General features: G+C 39.2%; 1 protein-coding gene across 1 annotated transcript in view; it reads right to left on the reverse strand.

Moving 5' to 3' along the window:
• The window catches only part of LOC120860692 (R-spondin-2), a 189,584-nt gene that overhangs the window by 101,289 nt on the left and 73,501 nt on the right, over positions 1 to 14,794 (reverse strand). Inside the window, exon 2 of the mRNA XM_040236443.1 lies at positions 898 to 1,086. Coding sequence (XP_040092377.1) covers positions 898 to 1,086 — 189 coding nt within the window. The remainder of the gene's footprint in view (positions 1 to 897; positions 1,087 to 14,794) is intronic.

The following is a 14,794-nucleotide window of genomic DNA, read 5'->3' on the forward strand; positions in this document are numbered from 1 at the left end:
ATTTGAGCTCTTTAAAAAAGAGGATGTTCCTTTGTTATTGCATTTTTTAAACTCCAATTTCTACCATTTACCTAGAAGTTTAGAATCATGCTATAATGATAAATGATTTTTTAATTTAAAAATTGTACTTGCATTCCTATCCATAGAATGACATTCCCTAATGACCTTTTTGTAGTTGCTAAACTTAAAATACTTTGAAGTAAATTAAATATTTTCATTACATCTTTTATCAGTAATGGTGCTTTAAATTAATGTATTAAATTACAGATTAGACTAATTCAGGTATTACAAACTTAAGTATAAGAGGAAAAAGAAGCCTCAGATACTGTGGTAAAACTCAAGAGGATGTTCCCAGTACAAAGGTATTTAAAGTCCTTTATTTTTTGATAAGTGCTAAGCAAGTATGTCTTACAAAGATCTGCCTACCATGTTTGTGTCCAAGACACATGTTATGAAAAAGTACTTACGTAATCTTAAAAGTGTATGTACAATATTCGCTATTGTTTAGTCGCTGAGTCATGTCCAACTCTTTTGCGACCCCATGAACTGTAGCCTGCCAGGCTCCTCTGTCCATGGAATTGTCCCGGCAAGAATACTGGAGTGGGTTGCCGTTTCCTTCTCCAGGGGATCTTCCCGACCCAGGGATCAAACTCATGTCTCCTGCTTTGCCAGGTGGATTCTCTACCACTGAGCCACCGGGGAAGCCCCATGGACAATACATGTCTATACAAAAGATAAAGTAAAACTGTTCTTATCCCACCCCACTCATTTTTTTAAGTTTAAGCTTAAACTATTTCTGTAGTACATTAAAAACATACTTAATCAAAATTTTCAACTTTTAACTCCCCCTAAGTTGCATAAGCCATAAAATAGGGTGGACAAAAGTCAACTGCTTACTTGCACATCTGTTCATATCTGGGGCTCGATGTCCATAGTACCCGGATGGGCAGGAATGCAGACATTCTCCGTACTGGCGCATGCCTTCTCTTCGAAGAAAGAAGAATAACTTCTGTTGACATCGGCTGCACCCATTGTCCTTTGAACAAGACAAGCAACCCTTGCAAATGGGATTTGATACATAACTAGCTGTAAAAGAAAAAAGAATACATGCTTAAATATGAATATGGTCAGACTCTGGTCAGCACGACATGCTGAAAAGACAAGTATCTCTTTTCCTTTTGCTCTAATCATATAGAAATGCTAAACAAAATAACCTTTGCCATTTAGAAAAAACAAAAAGGTTAACACACAACCGAACTTAGCAACAAAGAGGAAACCCAGAGGCAGACTTGAGGCTGAAAGCTCAAACTAAATGGCTGGAGATGTTGAAGCAGACAGAGGCAGACCTCATGGCAGGGTCCTGAGTCCAAAGCAAGAAAACATGCATGGCCAGTCACATTGCTGTAAACACGAAACTAACAGTATTGTGAGAACTATACTTCAATGTAAATAAGTAAAGAAGTGTGCATGTAAAGAGTTAACATTTGTTTCTGTGTAGAGTGGAGTCATGAAGGCTGTTCGTCCACGAAACAAGTATTAGAAGCCCCACCTCCAACTGGCCAGAGAAAACGTTTCCAACCCTGGATTAGGGGGCATACAGGAGGAGAGGAAACTATAACCCATGAGAAATAACTACACCAAGTCTACGAGACATCCAAGTGTGGGATCCAAGTTCAAATCATCAATGTAGTATGGGGTTTCTAAGTTAAGAGCTTAGATCCAGGAATATCCATAAAGAGAAAAAAAAGTATGAAATGACCCTACAGAAATTTTCTGCAACCCTGACACCTGGGACTTAAGGAAAACCACCTTAACATCAAAATGAACAAATCACATGTGCAGGCAAACCCCAATGAGGAACAACCAGTCTGAGTAAAAGATTTCATACCTAAGGAATAAGAAAGAACAATATGAAAATAACCTTCAAGTGAGTATCTTTACCATATTGGAAGGGATAGAATGACTAGAAGTCACGTGCAGGAAGAAACAGTATCATAAAATATGCAAATAAGAAAGAAATTAAAACTCTAAAGCTGAAAAAAAAAATTATGGACAAGCTGAATGGTAGACTGGGAGAGGGACTTAGCCAGAAAATAGTTTTAAAGAACTGTACCGCAAAAGGTAAGAAACATGTAAGAAAAAGAATAGCATCTGAAATATATAAACCTCATGAAGTTCACCACAGTTAGTGACAAAAAGGATAATTAAAAGAAAGCATTCTGTTTCTAGTCCTGGTATAAAATTAAAAAATGATACAACCTGAAATCCCAGTATAATTTCTAAAATATGAAAAATTCATGTAACTTTTAGTTATCCTTATACCAAGCAAGGTCATAAATACAAGATATATAAGGCCACACTGACTTCATTTTACTGAGTTAGCCCACAAAAGTCTTAAGAAGGAATAGAAAATTCATCCATTATTGAAACTTCCCACTTTGAGACTACAATCCTATTTGCCCTATATATAATCTTTATTGAATAAGAAATAAACATTCAGTATTCAGACTAGCAGCAATACCATGAAGTATGCTGTATACCACACCCATCCTTTACTTAAAATGTTTCAGTATCCAATGTATTTACCTCTACTTGGAGCAGTTCTTCCTAGGTTTCAGTTCCACAAACACTCTCTCCCCACTTCTCCTGGGTTCCCTGATTGTTCTTACAGTCTCTCCTCCAGAGAGATCCCCCAAACAAGGGCTTAACCTAACATTTCAGAGAAGGAGCCAAAAAAGAACCAAGGTACTCAGGATCAGAAACCAAAGCCAAGATAACCCTTTGCATTGGCCATTGAGATCTGCTTCTTCCCACCTATTCTAGGACTTTGTTCTATCAACTGTTCAACTGCTTTTATCTACATAGTGAATCTATTTTATGGACTCTTTCTTGCTTGCAAGCCATCTATGCTTCCCAACTAATTTCTTATTTACCACTTATTTTCTTTAACCTGCAACTGTGGAGCAAAAAAGAATCAAATCAAATGGAAAGTCACCTCCTCATATAGAATTCCTAATAAAATCATAAACTTTCCAGATACCCCTCTATATATGTACACTTATACAACAGTTATAATATGTAACTGGGATTTTCCATAACTGTGATCAGACTTTACATGAAGTTTGATAACTTGCTTAAATTTCATCAGCTTGTGAGCATCCTCTCCTACCAATGAACCAGACCAATATTACTCATGTTTCTTGGAAGTGTAGCCTCTACCCACCAACACCATTCATTCAAGTATGCCCAACACTGTTTTTATGAGGACCACAGCCAGTTTTCAGAGCCTCGATTCAAGACCTCATCCTCAGTCTCTGGTCCTCCCAGCTCCTGTGTCTGGGTCATTACTGAAAGTTTTCTTCCTCTTCTAGCTCCCTTGATAATGTCTTCTGAAGATGTAGTCTGAACCCTTACTCTTGTGATTTCCACTAATCTTCTTATAGGTCAGGCCCTTGCTACCTCTAGCTTAGACACCCTAACCACCCTACCCTCTGCCCCACCTATCTTTCTCTACTTCTCTCTCCATTCTACTGTAGAGTTAGTTTTTCTGCTTTTATTCTCATCATAAGATTTCTATTATGCCTTACTCTCATGAAATAATTACAATTTATAAAGCGTTTTCACATAGCTGACTGGAAATAAAAAGTGAAAGTGAATGTATTAGTTGCTCAGTCATGTCTGACTCTGGACTGTAGCCTGCCAGGCTCTTCTATCCATGGAATTCTCCAGGCAAGAATAGTGGAGTGGGTAGCCTTTCCCTTCTCCAGGGAATCTTCCCGATCCAGGGATCAAACCCGGATCTCCTGTATTGCAGATGGGTTCTTTACCATCTGAGCCATCAGTGAAGCCCCTGGAAATAAGCCTAGACTATTTACAATTTTCCCAGATGCCTCTGAAGAGATTTTATTCTAAGATTTTGTTATTATTGTTCAGAGCAGGGTGTAAGGAATCAATATATATTTCAAAAACTGGGACACAGACTAACTTCCATGCAAGAAGGAGGTAAAGACAGAGTAGGGTGGGTAGGGTGTAGAACATGAGAGAAGGGAACAGAATCAGAAAGACTCAGCAGCTCTATGATGGATGAAATGACTTTGGCAGAGGAAGTGGTGACTGGGGAGAACCCAACTCATTTAATTTTCAGGGCTGTCTAAGAACATAACCACCTTAAGCAGAAAGACCCTTATGGCATGATATTTGGAGATGTAATTTATGACTCTCATGACTCTCTTGTCGGGGGGGTGGGGGAAGGGGCGGAAAAAAAGCCTTTAAGTAGGAACAACCAAAAGACTAAGGCAAAGACAGGAGCTGCTGGCTAGAGCTCAGCAAAAGGCAGCCCCACATCGCAGAGCGCTCTGCCTTTTGCTCTGCAACTTAACTACAAATATGAACACATAATATCAAGGTTATCCATATCCCAAACTTAGCTTCATAAGTAAAAAGAGAACTAGGAAGATTTACATATATAGCAAAATAGTTTAAGGAGAAGTTTCTCTGGACCACAGTCATCACAAAGTAAAAGTGAAGCTATACTTAAAGTTCAAAAGTTAAACCCAGAGCTATCACTATAAATCACACTCCACAGTAAGAAGGATGGAGAAAAGAGAATTACAGAGCTAAGAGAATTATTATAAATTAAAGGCTTTTTGTTTTGTTTTGTTTTATGTATCAGAAGTCAACCTTCATCTTGACCACAGGATTTCAGAGTCAACAAAGTGTACTCCACATTTTTAAAAAGGTTTTCTTAAAATCAGAAAATGCATTGCTTTATTTACTTGAACCTTAACTGACAATGAAAATGAAGTAGGGAATACTTACCTGAGTCCATATCTTAGATATCATTATAACCCTACATAAGAGGAATCCTCTTAAAACAAAAGTGATGTGAGCCACACCCAGCCATGAGTGCTCTCTCTTCCCTTGCCCTAACCTTCAGCAGTGCTCCTCAAAGCTGAAGGATAAGAACACATGTAATTTTTGCAGTTTGAAGCTTCATGGCCCAAACCTCAAACAAATTTTTCAGTTTAATTAACCACTGTCCAGTGTCAACTATCCTGGTCTCCTCTATGTTGTAAATCAGCAGCTAAATTCAACAAGAACTTCTTCATCCATTATATGGTGGACTATACCAATCTCTGGGCTTCCCTAGTAGCTCAGATGGTAAAGCATCTGCCTGCAATGCAGGAGGCCTGGGTTCAATCCCTGGGTCAGTAAGATCCCCTGGAGGTGGATGTGGCAACCCACTCCAGTACTTTTGCCTGGAGAATTCCATGGACCGAGGAGCCTGGCAGGCTATAGTCCACGGGGTCACAAAGAGTCAGACATGACTGAGCGACTAACACACACACACACACCTATCTCTATATATCTAAAGCCAAGCAAAAATTAGACCTTTAAACATGACTAGAGTAATTTATTTTGTCAGGATCTTAATAAGTCAAATGGCTCAGCCTATTTCTATGAGATTTAATTCAAGTGTGCAGGTGAATAAACAGATCTTAATTCCCAGCTTTGAAGACCATGTTTATTTGCTCTCCCCGTAAGCTTCAACTTTTCCAACCCTGAAGCCTGCTGAGATCCAGGGCCTCATCATTCCAACCAAAACACTTTTATAAATCTAGACCCACCCAAAATTCTAAGGATGAAATATATCACATAAAACATTAAAAATCCTCTAAAAGGTGTTAGACAGTGGTATTAAGACAAATCCACACATATCTCCTTGACGGGAAAAGGAATATACCAGTATAGAAAACAAAAAATCATGAGGCAGAAACCAGGTAACAATTCCTTATATCACTAATAAGTACACAAGGAGAAAAAAACAGCCTAAGTAAAACTCTTTACTCTTAATTCTAATCACGTGATTTGTATTCCTCTTAAATTGCAAAGTTTGGTTTTTTATGAATCCTGATATTTTAAGTTTGATACTTTGTTAAATCAAACCCAGTTATACACATTTTATCCCATAGAACATTTTATGTAGGTGCTGAATGCCCATCTGTTTCTAATATACTCCTAATACTTCTTAAAAGTGTTCCCCTGTTTCTGTTGTAAGCCCTGCCAAACAAGAAGAAATCTAAATTCTTACTAGCTGAAAGCATCCATTCCTGACAAAGGGTACAGATTTCTAATTCTGAAAATAATGAGACTGAACAATAGGTTGTTAGCATAACATCTTAGCCTCATTCCATAGTTTCAAGTTAAATAATGTTACAAGTTTAACAGCTTTTCAAAAGAAAATGAACACTTATTATTAACTTCATTGATCCATCCTATCACAAAATTGCTAATATTTATCTCCACCCAATTCCAAATTCAAGATACATATTTGGAAACAAAAACCCTATCTCTGGCACCAATAATAGAGAACTTGCCTGTCAGATCCTATACAAATCAAGTTGGGCATAATCCTTCCACTAGAACTTGGCATCACTGGGATAAAAAAAGAATCCTGTAATCATGTATACTACACCAAGCTCAAACTTGACTAAGCCATCAAGATTATGAATGAACAAGCCATGCAAAATTTGACCAAAATGAGATAGCTATCTTTCAGAGTACTTTATTTTACGTTAAATTTTAAATTGATAAAAATGAAATATGTAATCTGATCTTTGATGCAAAGACAACAGATTTTAACATGCTAGATATTCACCATTACAATCATGCCTTACAAAACAGATGTTAAAATGAACAATTTTAATAAAGCTCTGACAGAGGTAAGTTTCTCAATGTCCACTGAAGTTTTAGGGGAGCTAAAATAACATGAGTTTAGTCTAGGAAAAAAAAATGTGAAGGGCAAACCTGTGCCAACAATTCAAAAGTTTCATAACCTGTAGAATTGAAACACACCTTCTCAGAATCATTTTTTTATCTTTTGTTATGAGTGCTTCAATAGATACCAATATTTTTAGGAAAAAGACTTATGAAACTTTTAGCTTCTCCAAGAAGTATTAGCTTTGAGAAACCCATATCCCTTGGGTGTCTGAAAATGTTATTAGTCGATAATTAATAATATCATTGTTTATCCACCTAAAACATGTCAATTAGGAATGAAAGACTGGATATATCCCTAACTTCAGAAGTATTCCTTAGGAAAACAGTACTTCTAAAATTTTATAAGCCTCCCAAAATATTGAAATCATCTCTGAAAGTGATGACTTCCCTAAGGACTTCCCTGGTGGCTCAGACAATAAAGTGTCTGCCTATAATGCGAGAGACCCGGGTTCAATCCCTGGGTCAGGAAGATCTCCTGGAGAAAGAAATGGCAACCCATTCCAGTATTCTTGGCTGAAAAATCCCATGGACAGTGAAGCCTGGTAGGCTACAGTTCATGGGGTCGCAATGAGTCCAACACAACTGAGCAACTTCACTTTCACTTTATACTTTCACTTTCTGCAAGAAAATCATGCTGACTCTTTGCGATCTCATGGACTGTAGCCTGCCAGGCTCCTCTGTCCATGGAATTCTCCAGGCCAGAACACTGGAGTGGGTAGCCATTCCTTTCTCCAGAGGATCTTCCCAGCCCAGGTCTCCCACATTGCAGGCAGATTCTTTACCATCTGAGACACCAGAGAAGCCCAGGAATAATGGAGTGGGTAGCCTATCCCTTCTTCAGGGGAACTTCCTGACCCAGGAATTGAATCAAGGTCTCCTATATTGCAGGCAGATTCTTTACCGAAATACCAGGTAATATTCTTAATGACATCAGGATTAAAGGAATTTAATTAGATGATTTTTCTGCTCCTACCACAGCATGTATCTTACTGTACAAAAATCAAATCTACTAGAAGATTTTAAAATATGGAGGGAGAAAGTTGAGTAGAGTTACAGGTTTATTTTAACACATGAAGTGCTAATATCATCACAAAAAAATGAGGAAAAAGACCACAGCTGTAAGCTCCTAATTCCTCTCGAGTGCTAGCACCACATGAGTCATAATCCTCATAGATTGGCACCTCAGAAATACATTTACAACCAAGATTAGCCATGGCTGTTGTGTGGTTAACCAGATGGGATATTTTTTTAAAAACACATTACAAGGAAGCAGAAAGCTTGTATGAGGCATGTGTCATACATGCTTCAAGTCTGAATTAACTAAGATGTCACAGGGAAGTCCAGAATACTCAGAAGGCAGGTCAAACAAAGATGACGAACTAAGATATGGTTGCAAAATAAATGTGGATGGAACCTTACATGAGTTTGTTTGAGGGCACATGGACCTATTCAGAAAACAATAAACACATTCCCCTTCTAATTTAACAAACCGTCATTAATATTCAAGGCAGTCTGCTAAAACTGGAGGAAATTGAAAGGTTGCACCAAAGCAGTCACTGCAATCATCAGGAAAAATTACTTTGGTGCAACACATTTTACCTTGAGACAAAGCAGTATCCTTTCAACATGCTGCTGCTGCTAAGTCGCTTCAGTCGTGTCCAACTCTGTGCAACCCCATAGACGGCAGCCCACCAGGCTCCTCCGTCCCTGGATTCTCCAGGCAAGAACACTGGAGTGGGTTGCCATTGCCTTCTCCAATGCATGAAAGTGAAAAGTGAAAGTGAAGTTGCTCAGTCGTGTCCAACTCTTAGCGACCCCATGGACTGCAGCCTACCAGGCTCCTCCATCCATGGGATTTTCCAGGCAAGAGTACTGGAGTGGGGTGCCATTGCCTTCTCCGATCCTTTCAACATAGTTCACCCTAAATGTAAGCAGCTGAAGCAGATGCAGGTTACACATCTGGTGATATAAGCCAGAGATTTCCCAAAAGAGCTTCTGAATGCACGTTACATTGCAATGCAAGGTACCTAAGTGTTTTTTGTTTGTTTGTTTTTAGTCAGTACCCATCAGGTCCTGATCCTGAGAGTTTGCCACCACTGAGTTCCAGAATCACAGTTATCCAAGTCTATGCCCCAACCAGTAACGCTGAAGAAACTGAAGTTGAACGGTTTTATGAAGACCTACAAGACCTTTTAGAACTAACACCCAAAAAAATTGTCCTTTTCATTACAGGGGACTGAAATGCAAAAGTAGGAAGTCAAGAAACACCTGGAGTAACAGGCAAATTTGGCCTTGGAATGCGGAATGAGACAGGGCAAAGACTAACAGAGTTCTGCCAAGAGAATGTGCTGGTCATAGCAAACACCCTCTACCAACAACACAAGAAGTTCTACACATGGACATCACCAGATGGTCAACACTGAAATCAGATTGGTTATATTGTTTGCAGCCAAAGATGGAGAAGCTCTATACAGTCAACAAAAACAAGACCAGGAGCTGACTGTGGCTCAGATCATGAACTCCTTATTACCAAATTCAGACTCAAATTGAAGAAAGTAGGGAAAACTGCTAGACCATTCAGGTATGACCTCAATCAAATCCCTTATGGTTACACAGTGGAAGTGAGAAATAGATTTAAGGGCCTAGATCTGATAGATAGAGTGCCTGATGAACTATGGAATGAGGTTCGTGACATTGTACAGGAGACGGGGATCAAGACCATCCCCATGGAAAAGAAATGCAAAAAAGCAAAATGGCTGTCTGGGGAGGCCTTACAAATGGCTGTGAAAAGAAGAGAAGCAAAAAGCAAAGGAGAGAAGGAAAGATATAAGCATGTGAATGTAGAGTTCCAAAGAATAGCAAGAAGAGATAAGAAAGCCTTCTTCAGCGATCAATGCAAAGAAATAGAGGAAACAACAGAATGGGAAAGACTAGAGATCTCTTTGGGAAAATTAGAGATGCCAAGGGAACATTTCATGCAAAGATGGGCTCGATAAAGGACAGAAATGGTATGGACCTAACAGAAGCAGAGGATATTAAGAAGAAGTGGCAAGAACACACAGAAGAACTGTACAAAAAAGATCTTCATGACCCAGATAATCACGATGGTGTGATCACTCACCTAGAGCCACACATCCTTGAATGTGAAGTCAAGTGGGCCTTAGAAAGCATCACTACGAACAAAGCTAGTGGAGGTGATGGAATTCCAGTTGAGTTGTTTCAAATCCTTAAAGATGATGCTGTGAAAGTGCTGCACTCAATATGCCAGCAAATTTGGAAAACTCAGCAGTGGCCACAGGACTGGGAAAGGTCAGTTTTCATTCCAACCCCAAGGAAAGGCAATGCCAAAGAATGCTCAAACTACTGCACAATTGCACTCATCTCACATGCTAGTAAAGTAATGCTAAAAATTCTCCAAGCCAGGCTTCAGCAATACGTGAACTGTGAACTCCCTGATGTTCAAGCTGGTTTTAGAAAAGGCAGAGGAACCAGAGATCAAATTGCCAACAGTCACTGGATCATCGAAAAAGCAAGAGAGTTCTAGAAAACATCTATTTCTGCTTTATTGACTATGCCAAAGCCTTTGACTGTGTGGATCACAATAAACTGTGGAAAATTCTGAGAGAGATGGGAATACCAGACCACCTAACCTGCCTCTTGAGAAATCTGTGTGCAGGTCAGGAAGTAACAGTTAGAACTGGACATGGAATAACAGACTGGTTCCAAATAGGAAAAGGAGTACGTCAAGGCTGTATATTGTCACCCTGCTTATTTAACTTCTATGCAGAGTACATCATGAGATATGCTGGTTGGAAGAAACACAAGCTGGAATCAAGATTGCCGGGAGAAATATCAATAACCTCAGATATGCAGATGACACCACCCTTATGGCAGAAAGTGAAGAGGAACTAAAAAGCCTCTTGATGAAAGTGAAAGAGGAGAGCGAAAAAGTTGGCTTAACGCTCAACATTCAGAAAATGAAGATCATGGCATCCGGTCCCATCACTTCATGGGAAATAGATGGGGAAACAGTGGAAACAGTGTCAGACTTTATTTTGGGGGGCTCCAAAATCACTGCAGATGGTGACTGCAGCCTTGAAATTAAAAGACTCTTACTCCTTGGAAGAAAAGTTAGGACCAACCTAGATAGTATATTCAAAAGCAGAGTCATTACTTTGCCGACTAAGGTCCGTCTAGTCAAGGCTATGGTTTTTCCTGTGGTCATGTACGGATGTGAGAGTTGGACTGTGAAGAAGGCTGAGAACTGAAGAATTGATGCTTTTGAACTGTGGTGTTGGAGAAGACTCTTGAGAGTCCCTTGGACTGCAAGGAGATCCAACCAGTCCATTCTGAAGGAGATCAACCCTGGGATTTCTTTGGAAGGAATGATGCTAAAGCTGAAACTCCAGTACTTTGGCCACCTCATGAGAAGAGTTGACTCACTGGAAAAGACTCTGGTGCTGGGAGGGATTGGGGGCAGGAGAAGAAGGGGATGACTGAGGATGAGATGGCTGGATGGCATCACGGACTCGATGGACATGAGTCTGAGTGAACTCCGGGAGCTGGTGATGGATAGGGAGGCCTGGCGTGCTGTGATTCACGGGGTCGCAAAGAGTTGTACACGACTGAGCGACTGAACTGGACTGAACTGACTGAGTTCTAGAAGCTCAAGGAAGGTTGGAATGAGCACTCTAATGTGCCAGTTCTATGCACTCATCAACTAACCATCAAGTAGAAAGTAAGAATTTGAATGAAGTAAATGAGACCCAGAAACATTTTTCCAAAAACAGTCATTAACACCCAACATCAAGTAAGAAGACCCAAGCAAATATGAAAGTAGCTATGTATAGATGCTAACGAAAAATTAAAATCATGAGCCCTCAAGCAAGCATATATAATTCCCCAAAGAGTGAAGTATTTCTCATAATGAACACTCACTGTCGAAGTCAAGCCCTTTAAGAATTATTCCTCTTCCCCTCACTCCTACCACAAACTCTGACACAAAAATCTTAATGCATATTCCCAGGCTAAATGTTAACTCAGACAGATAATGGGGGAAAATGTACAATTAAGGATTTGAACATGCTCATCCCCAAAGTAAACTATTAACATGGGCAAAGGCATAAGCTCCTCAGTTTCTACAACAGCTATGGCCATTAACATTCATTAGGTGATGAAGTCAGAGAACAATATAAGATGCTTTGAGATTGCTCATTTGCCCAAAGTTATATCATGTTTTGAAACAAAGGAAGATATATCTTACATTGTATAAAATAAGCCACCAGCTTGAATCTGGACAGAGGAAAAAAAAATTACTCCATCAAACTGTTCTAATGCCAGAAGATATGTAAGTTTAGAGTTAGAGTGTGTGGGATCCTCTGAGCCGTGCCTAGAAACTGGTGTGTAGTATAGATTACTCATGTCAAGGGTTGGCTGGGACTTTCTCAACATACTTAAAAGACCCTGTAGAAATGTTGACAGAATGTTGGTGCTAATGGTAACTCAAACATGAACAGATCTAAATATATACATTTATGAAGATTGTGAAACCACCACTTTCACATGAGTCCAAGTTTACACAAGGAGATAATCCAATTATTTAAATAGGAAAAAAACAAACTGCCCATAAACAGAGCTGGACTTCTATTCCATAAAGTACTTAAATACTTCTTATACTAACAGTATTTCAAAATAAGTTATGGATACTTCCTAAATACTGAAAGCTAAGTGCCATAGTGTCTGACCTATCCAACTGCCTATAGGAAACCGCCCCTTCCAAAGATTAAATTGGTTTATTTTTTAATTAAAAAAAATTTTTTTTCATGTTTTATTATTATTTTTTACTCTACAATATTGTATTGGTTTTGCCATACATCAACATGAATCCACCACGTGTGTACACGTGTTCCCCATCCTGAACCCCCCTCCCACCTCCCTCCGCATACCATCTCTCTGGGTCATCCCAGAAACAAGGTATGATGGAATTCTCACTGTGTACAAGTTACTCAACTGTCTCTCATGTACCACGTGCTTCCTAGAATAGAAACTGACTCCTGCTTATTTCACGATTTTAATTTTAAGACAATAAATGGCAAGTCAACTGGATAGCTTATTTGGTGTTATAAACACAGCCCTCAAGAACCACCAGTGTCATAACTAACCAGATTAAAGAATCCATGTGTTTTAGATGTGGATTATACCACTGTGTTTTAAAATTGAGAATGAATACTGTTAGCTACACTGTCCTAGAGAAAGGTCTCTTCAAATGAAGATAATAAAAATTTACATTGTCTTAATGAAGAACACACTAGGAAACCCTTAGGGCTGACAAACATTATTGTATGACAATTATTCAGGAATACACTATGATGAAAAAATAAAAAGTGTAAGCTTTATTACACTCAATCTAGGTCACTGTGGGTGAATTGTCACATAGACTTAATTAAAATTAGAAAGATTCACTATTAAATCTTCAGACCTACACAGGGTTTAGTCCTCAGTAATTTTTAAATCAATCACCTGCATTTAACATTTATCAAAGTTCATTTTAACATGCTTTGTCAGTTTGCTAAGTTTATAGCAATCAATACCTTAGTTTGAAATCTAGCTACTTAATCGTTCTTGTTCTAAGAAGTTATGTGTATTCAGAACAAGAAGAAATGAAAATGAGGAAAAATCAATATGGGAGGAGAAGAAAAGGAACACAGAGGAACACACTATGTGACAAATTGCAGGCTATATGCTTTCATCATTTTTGAAAGTAGTGCTTATTACTCATAATTTCTGTTTATCAGAAGTGAATAAACAGATTAGAGAGTTTAAGAAACCTTTCCAAAGTCATACACTTTGTTAGTGACAAATTTAAATCCAGCTCTGACCTCTGATTTCAAAAGCCAGGCTTTTAATTTCCTCATTAAAAGATATATGTACAGCACCTAGGGAAAAAATGCATTGTACCGAGATTAAAACTGTGAAAACTTTCTTTCAAATTAGGCTGTACCCTTGTAATTTGCTCACTGCCCCTGTGCTGTTTTTAGCTACAAGGAAATAATCAAGCATCCTTTTGATGATCAGTCACTAAGAGTACTAAACTAATTCTTTCCTAACATAACTAGGACTATACTAAGTCCCATCAATCAACAAAATTAGGATGTCATCCCCAAGAACACTTCAGAGTCAAATTGCTGATATAGCAAGAAGGATAATAGGGGAAACTGAGTTACAGTTTTTTTCTGGCAGAAGTTAAAGAGAAATCCTCAAAATTATAAATGGAAAGTCTTTTAATGGTTTGGGCATACAGCAAAAGGCCAGAACTTTTAAAACTGGAATCTCCAATTGACAAGTTCAAAAAAACATCACCCCCAAACCATGCAATTTCCTGCAAACGGGCCACTCTCCTCGCTGTCTTTGAAGACAAATCCCGCCCTGGACAAGGAGCCTTTGATGTAACACAGCAAGTGTACCTATGTAATTAGAAAGGCTCTGTGCGCCATCCAAATGAGTCAAACTAGACTTTCAAGATGCACTGCAGTGAAGCGGTACAGACTGACAGAGTGACACAGAGTTCAAGAGCCGTTTGCCTCTGCTCCCAGCCATAATTCTCCTTAACTCCTCCACTCCTAAGAAGCGAAAAACAAGTTGCACATGCACAGCTGGAAAACTGTCAATAGTAGTTGGTCACTCTCAAAAAGTGGCAAAACTGTATGTGCTTATGTTTACAGACATGTGCTCGCTCAGTCGGGTCCAACTCCTTGAGACCCCATAGACTGTAGCCCACCAGGCTCCTCTGTCCATGGAATTTTCCAGGCAAAAATACATGAGTTTGGGTAAACTCTGGGAGTTGGTGATGGACAGGGAGGCCTGGCCTGCTGCAGTCCATGGGGTCTCAAAGAGTCGGACACGACTGAGCGACTGAGCTGAACTAGCTTGACGTGCATGCCTGTGCAGTCACCAAGTCGTGGCCAGCTCTTTCTGACCCCATGCACTGTAGCCCACCAGGCTCCTCTATCCATGG

This window comes from Oryx dammah, unplaced genomic scaffold (genome assembly GCF_014754425.2).
Source record: "Oryx dammah isolate SB20612 unplaced genomic scaffold, SCBI_Odam_1.1 HiC_scaffold_11163, whole genome shotgun sequence".
In the NCBI taxonomy this organism is placed as follows: Eukaryota; Metazoa; Chordata; class Mammalia; order Artiodactyla; family Bovidae; genus Oryx; species Oryx dammah.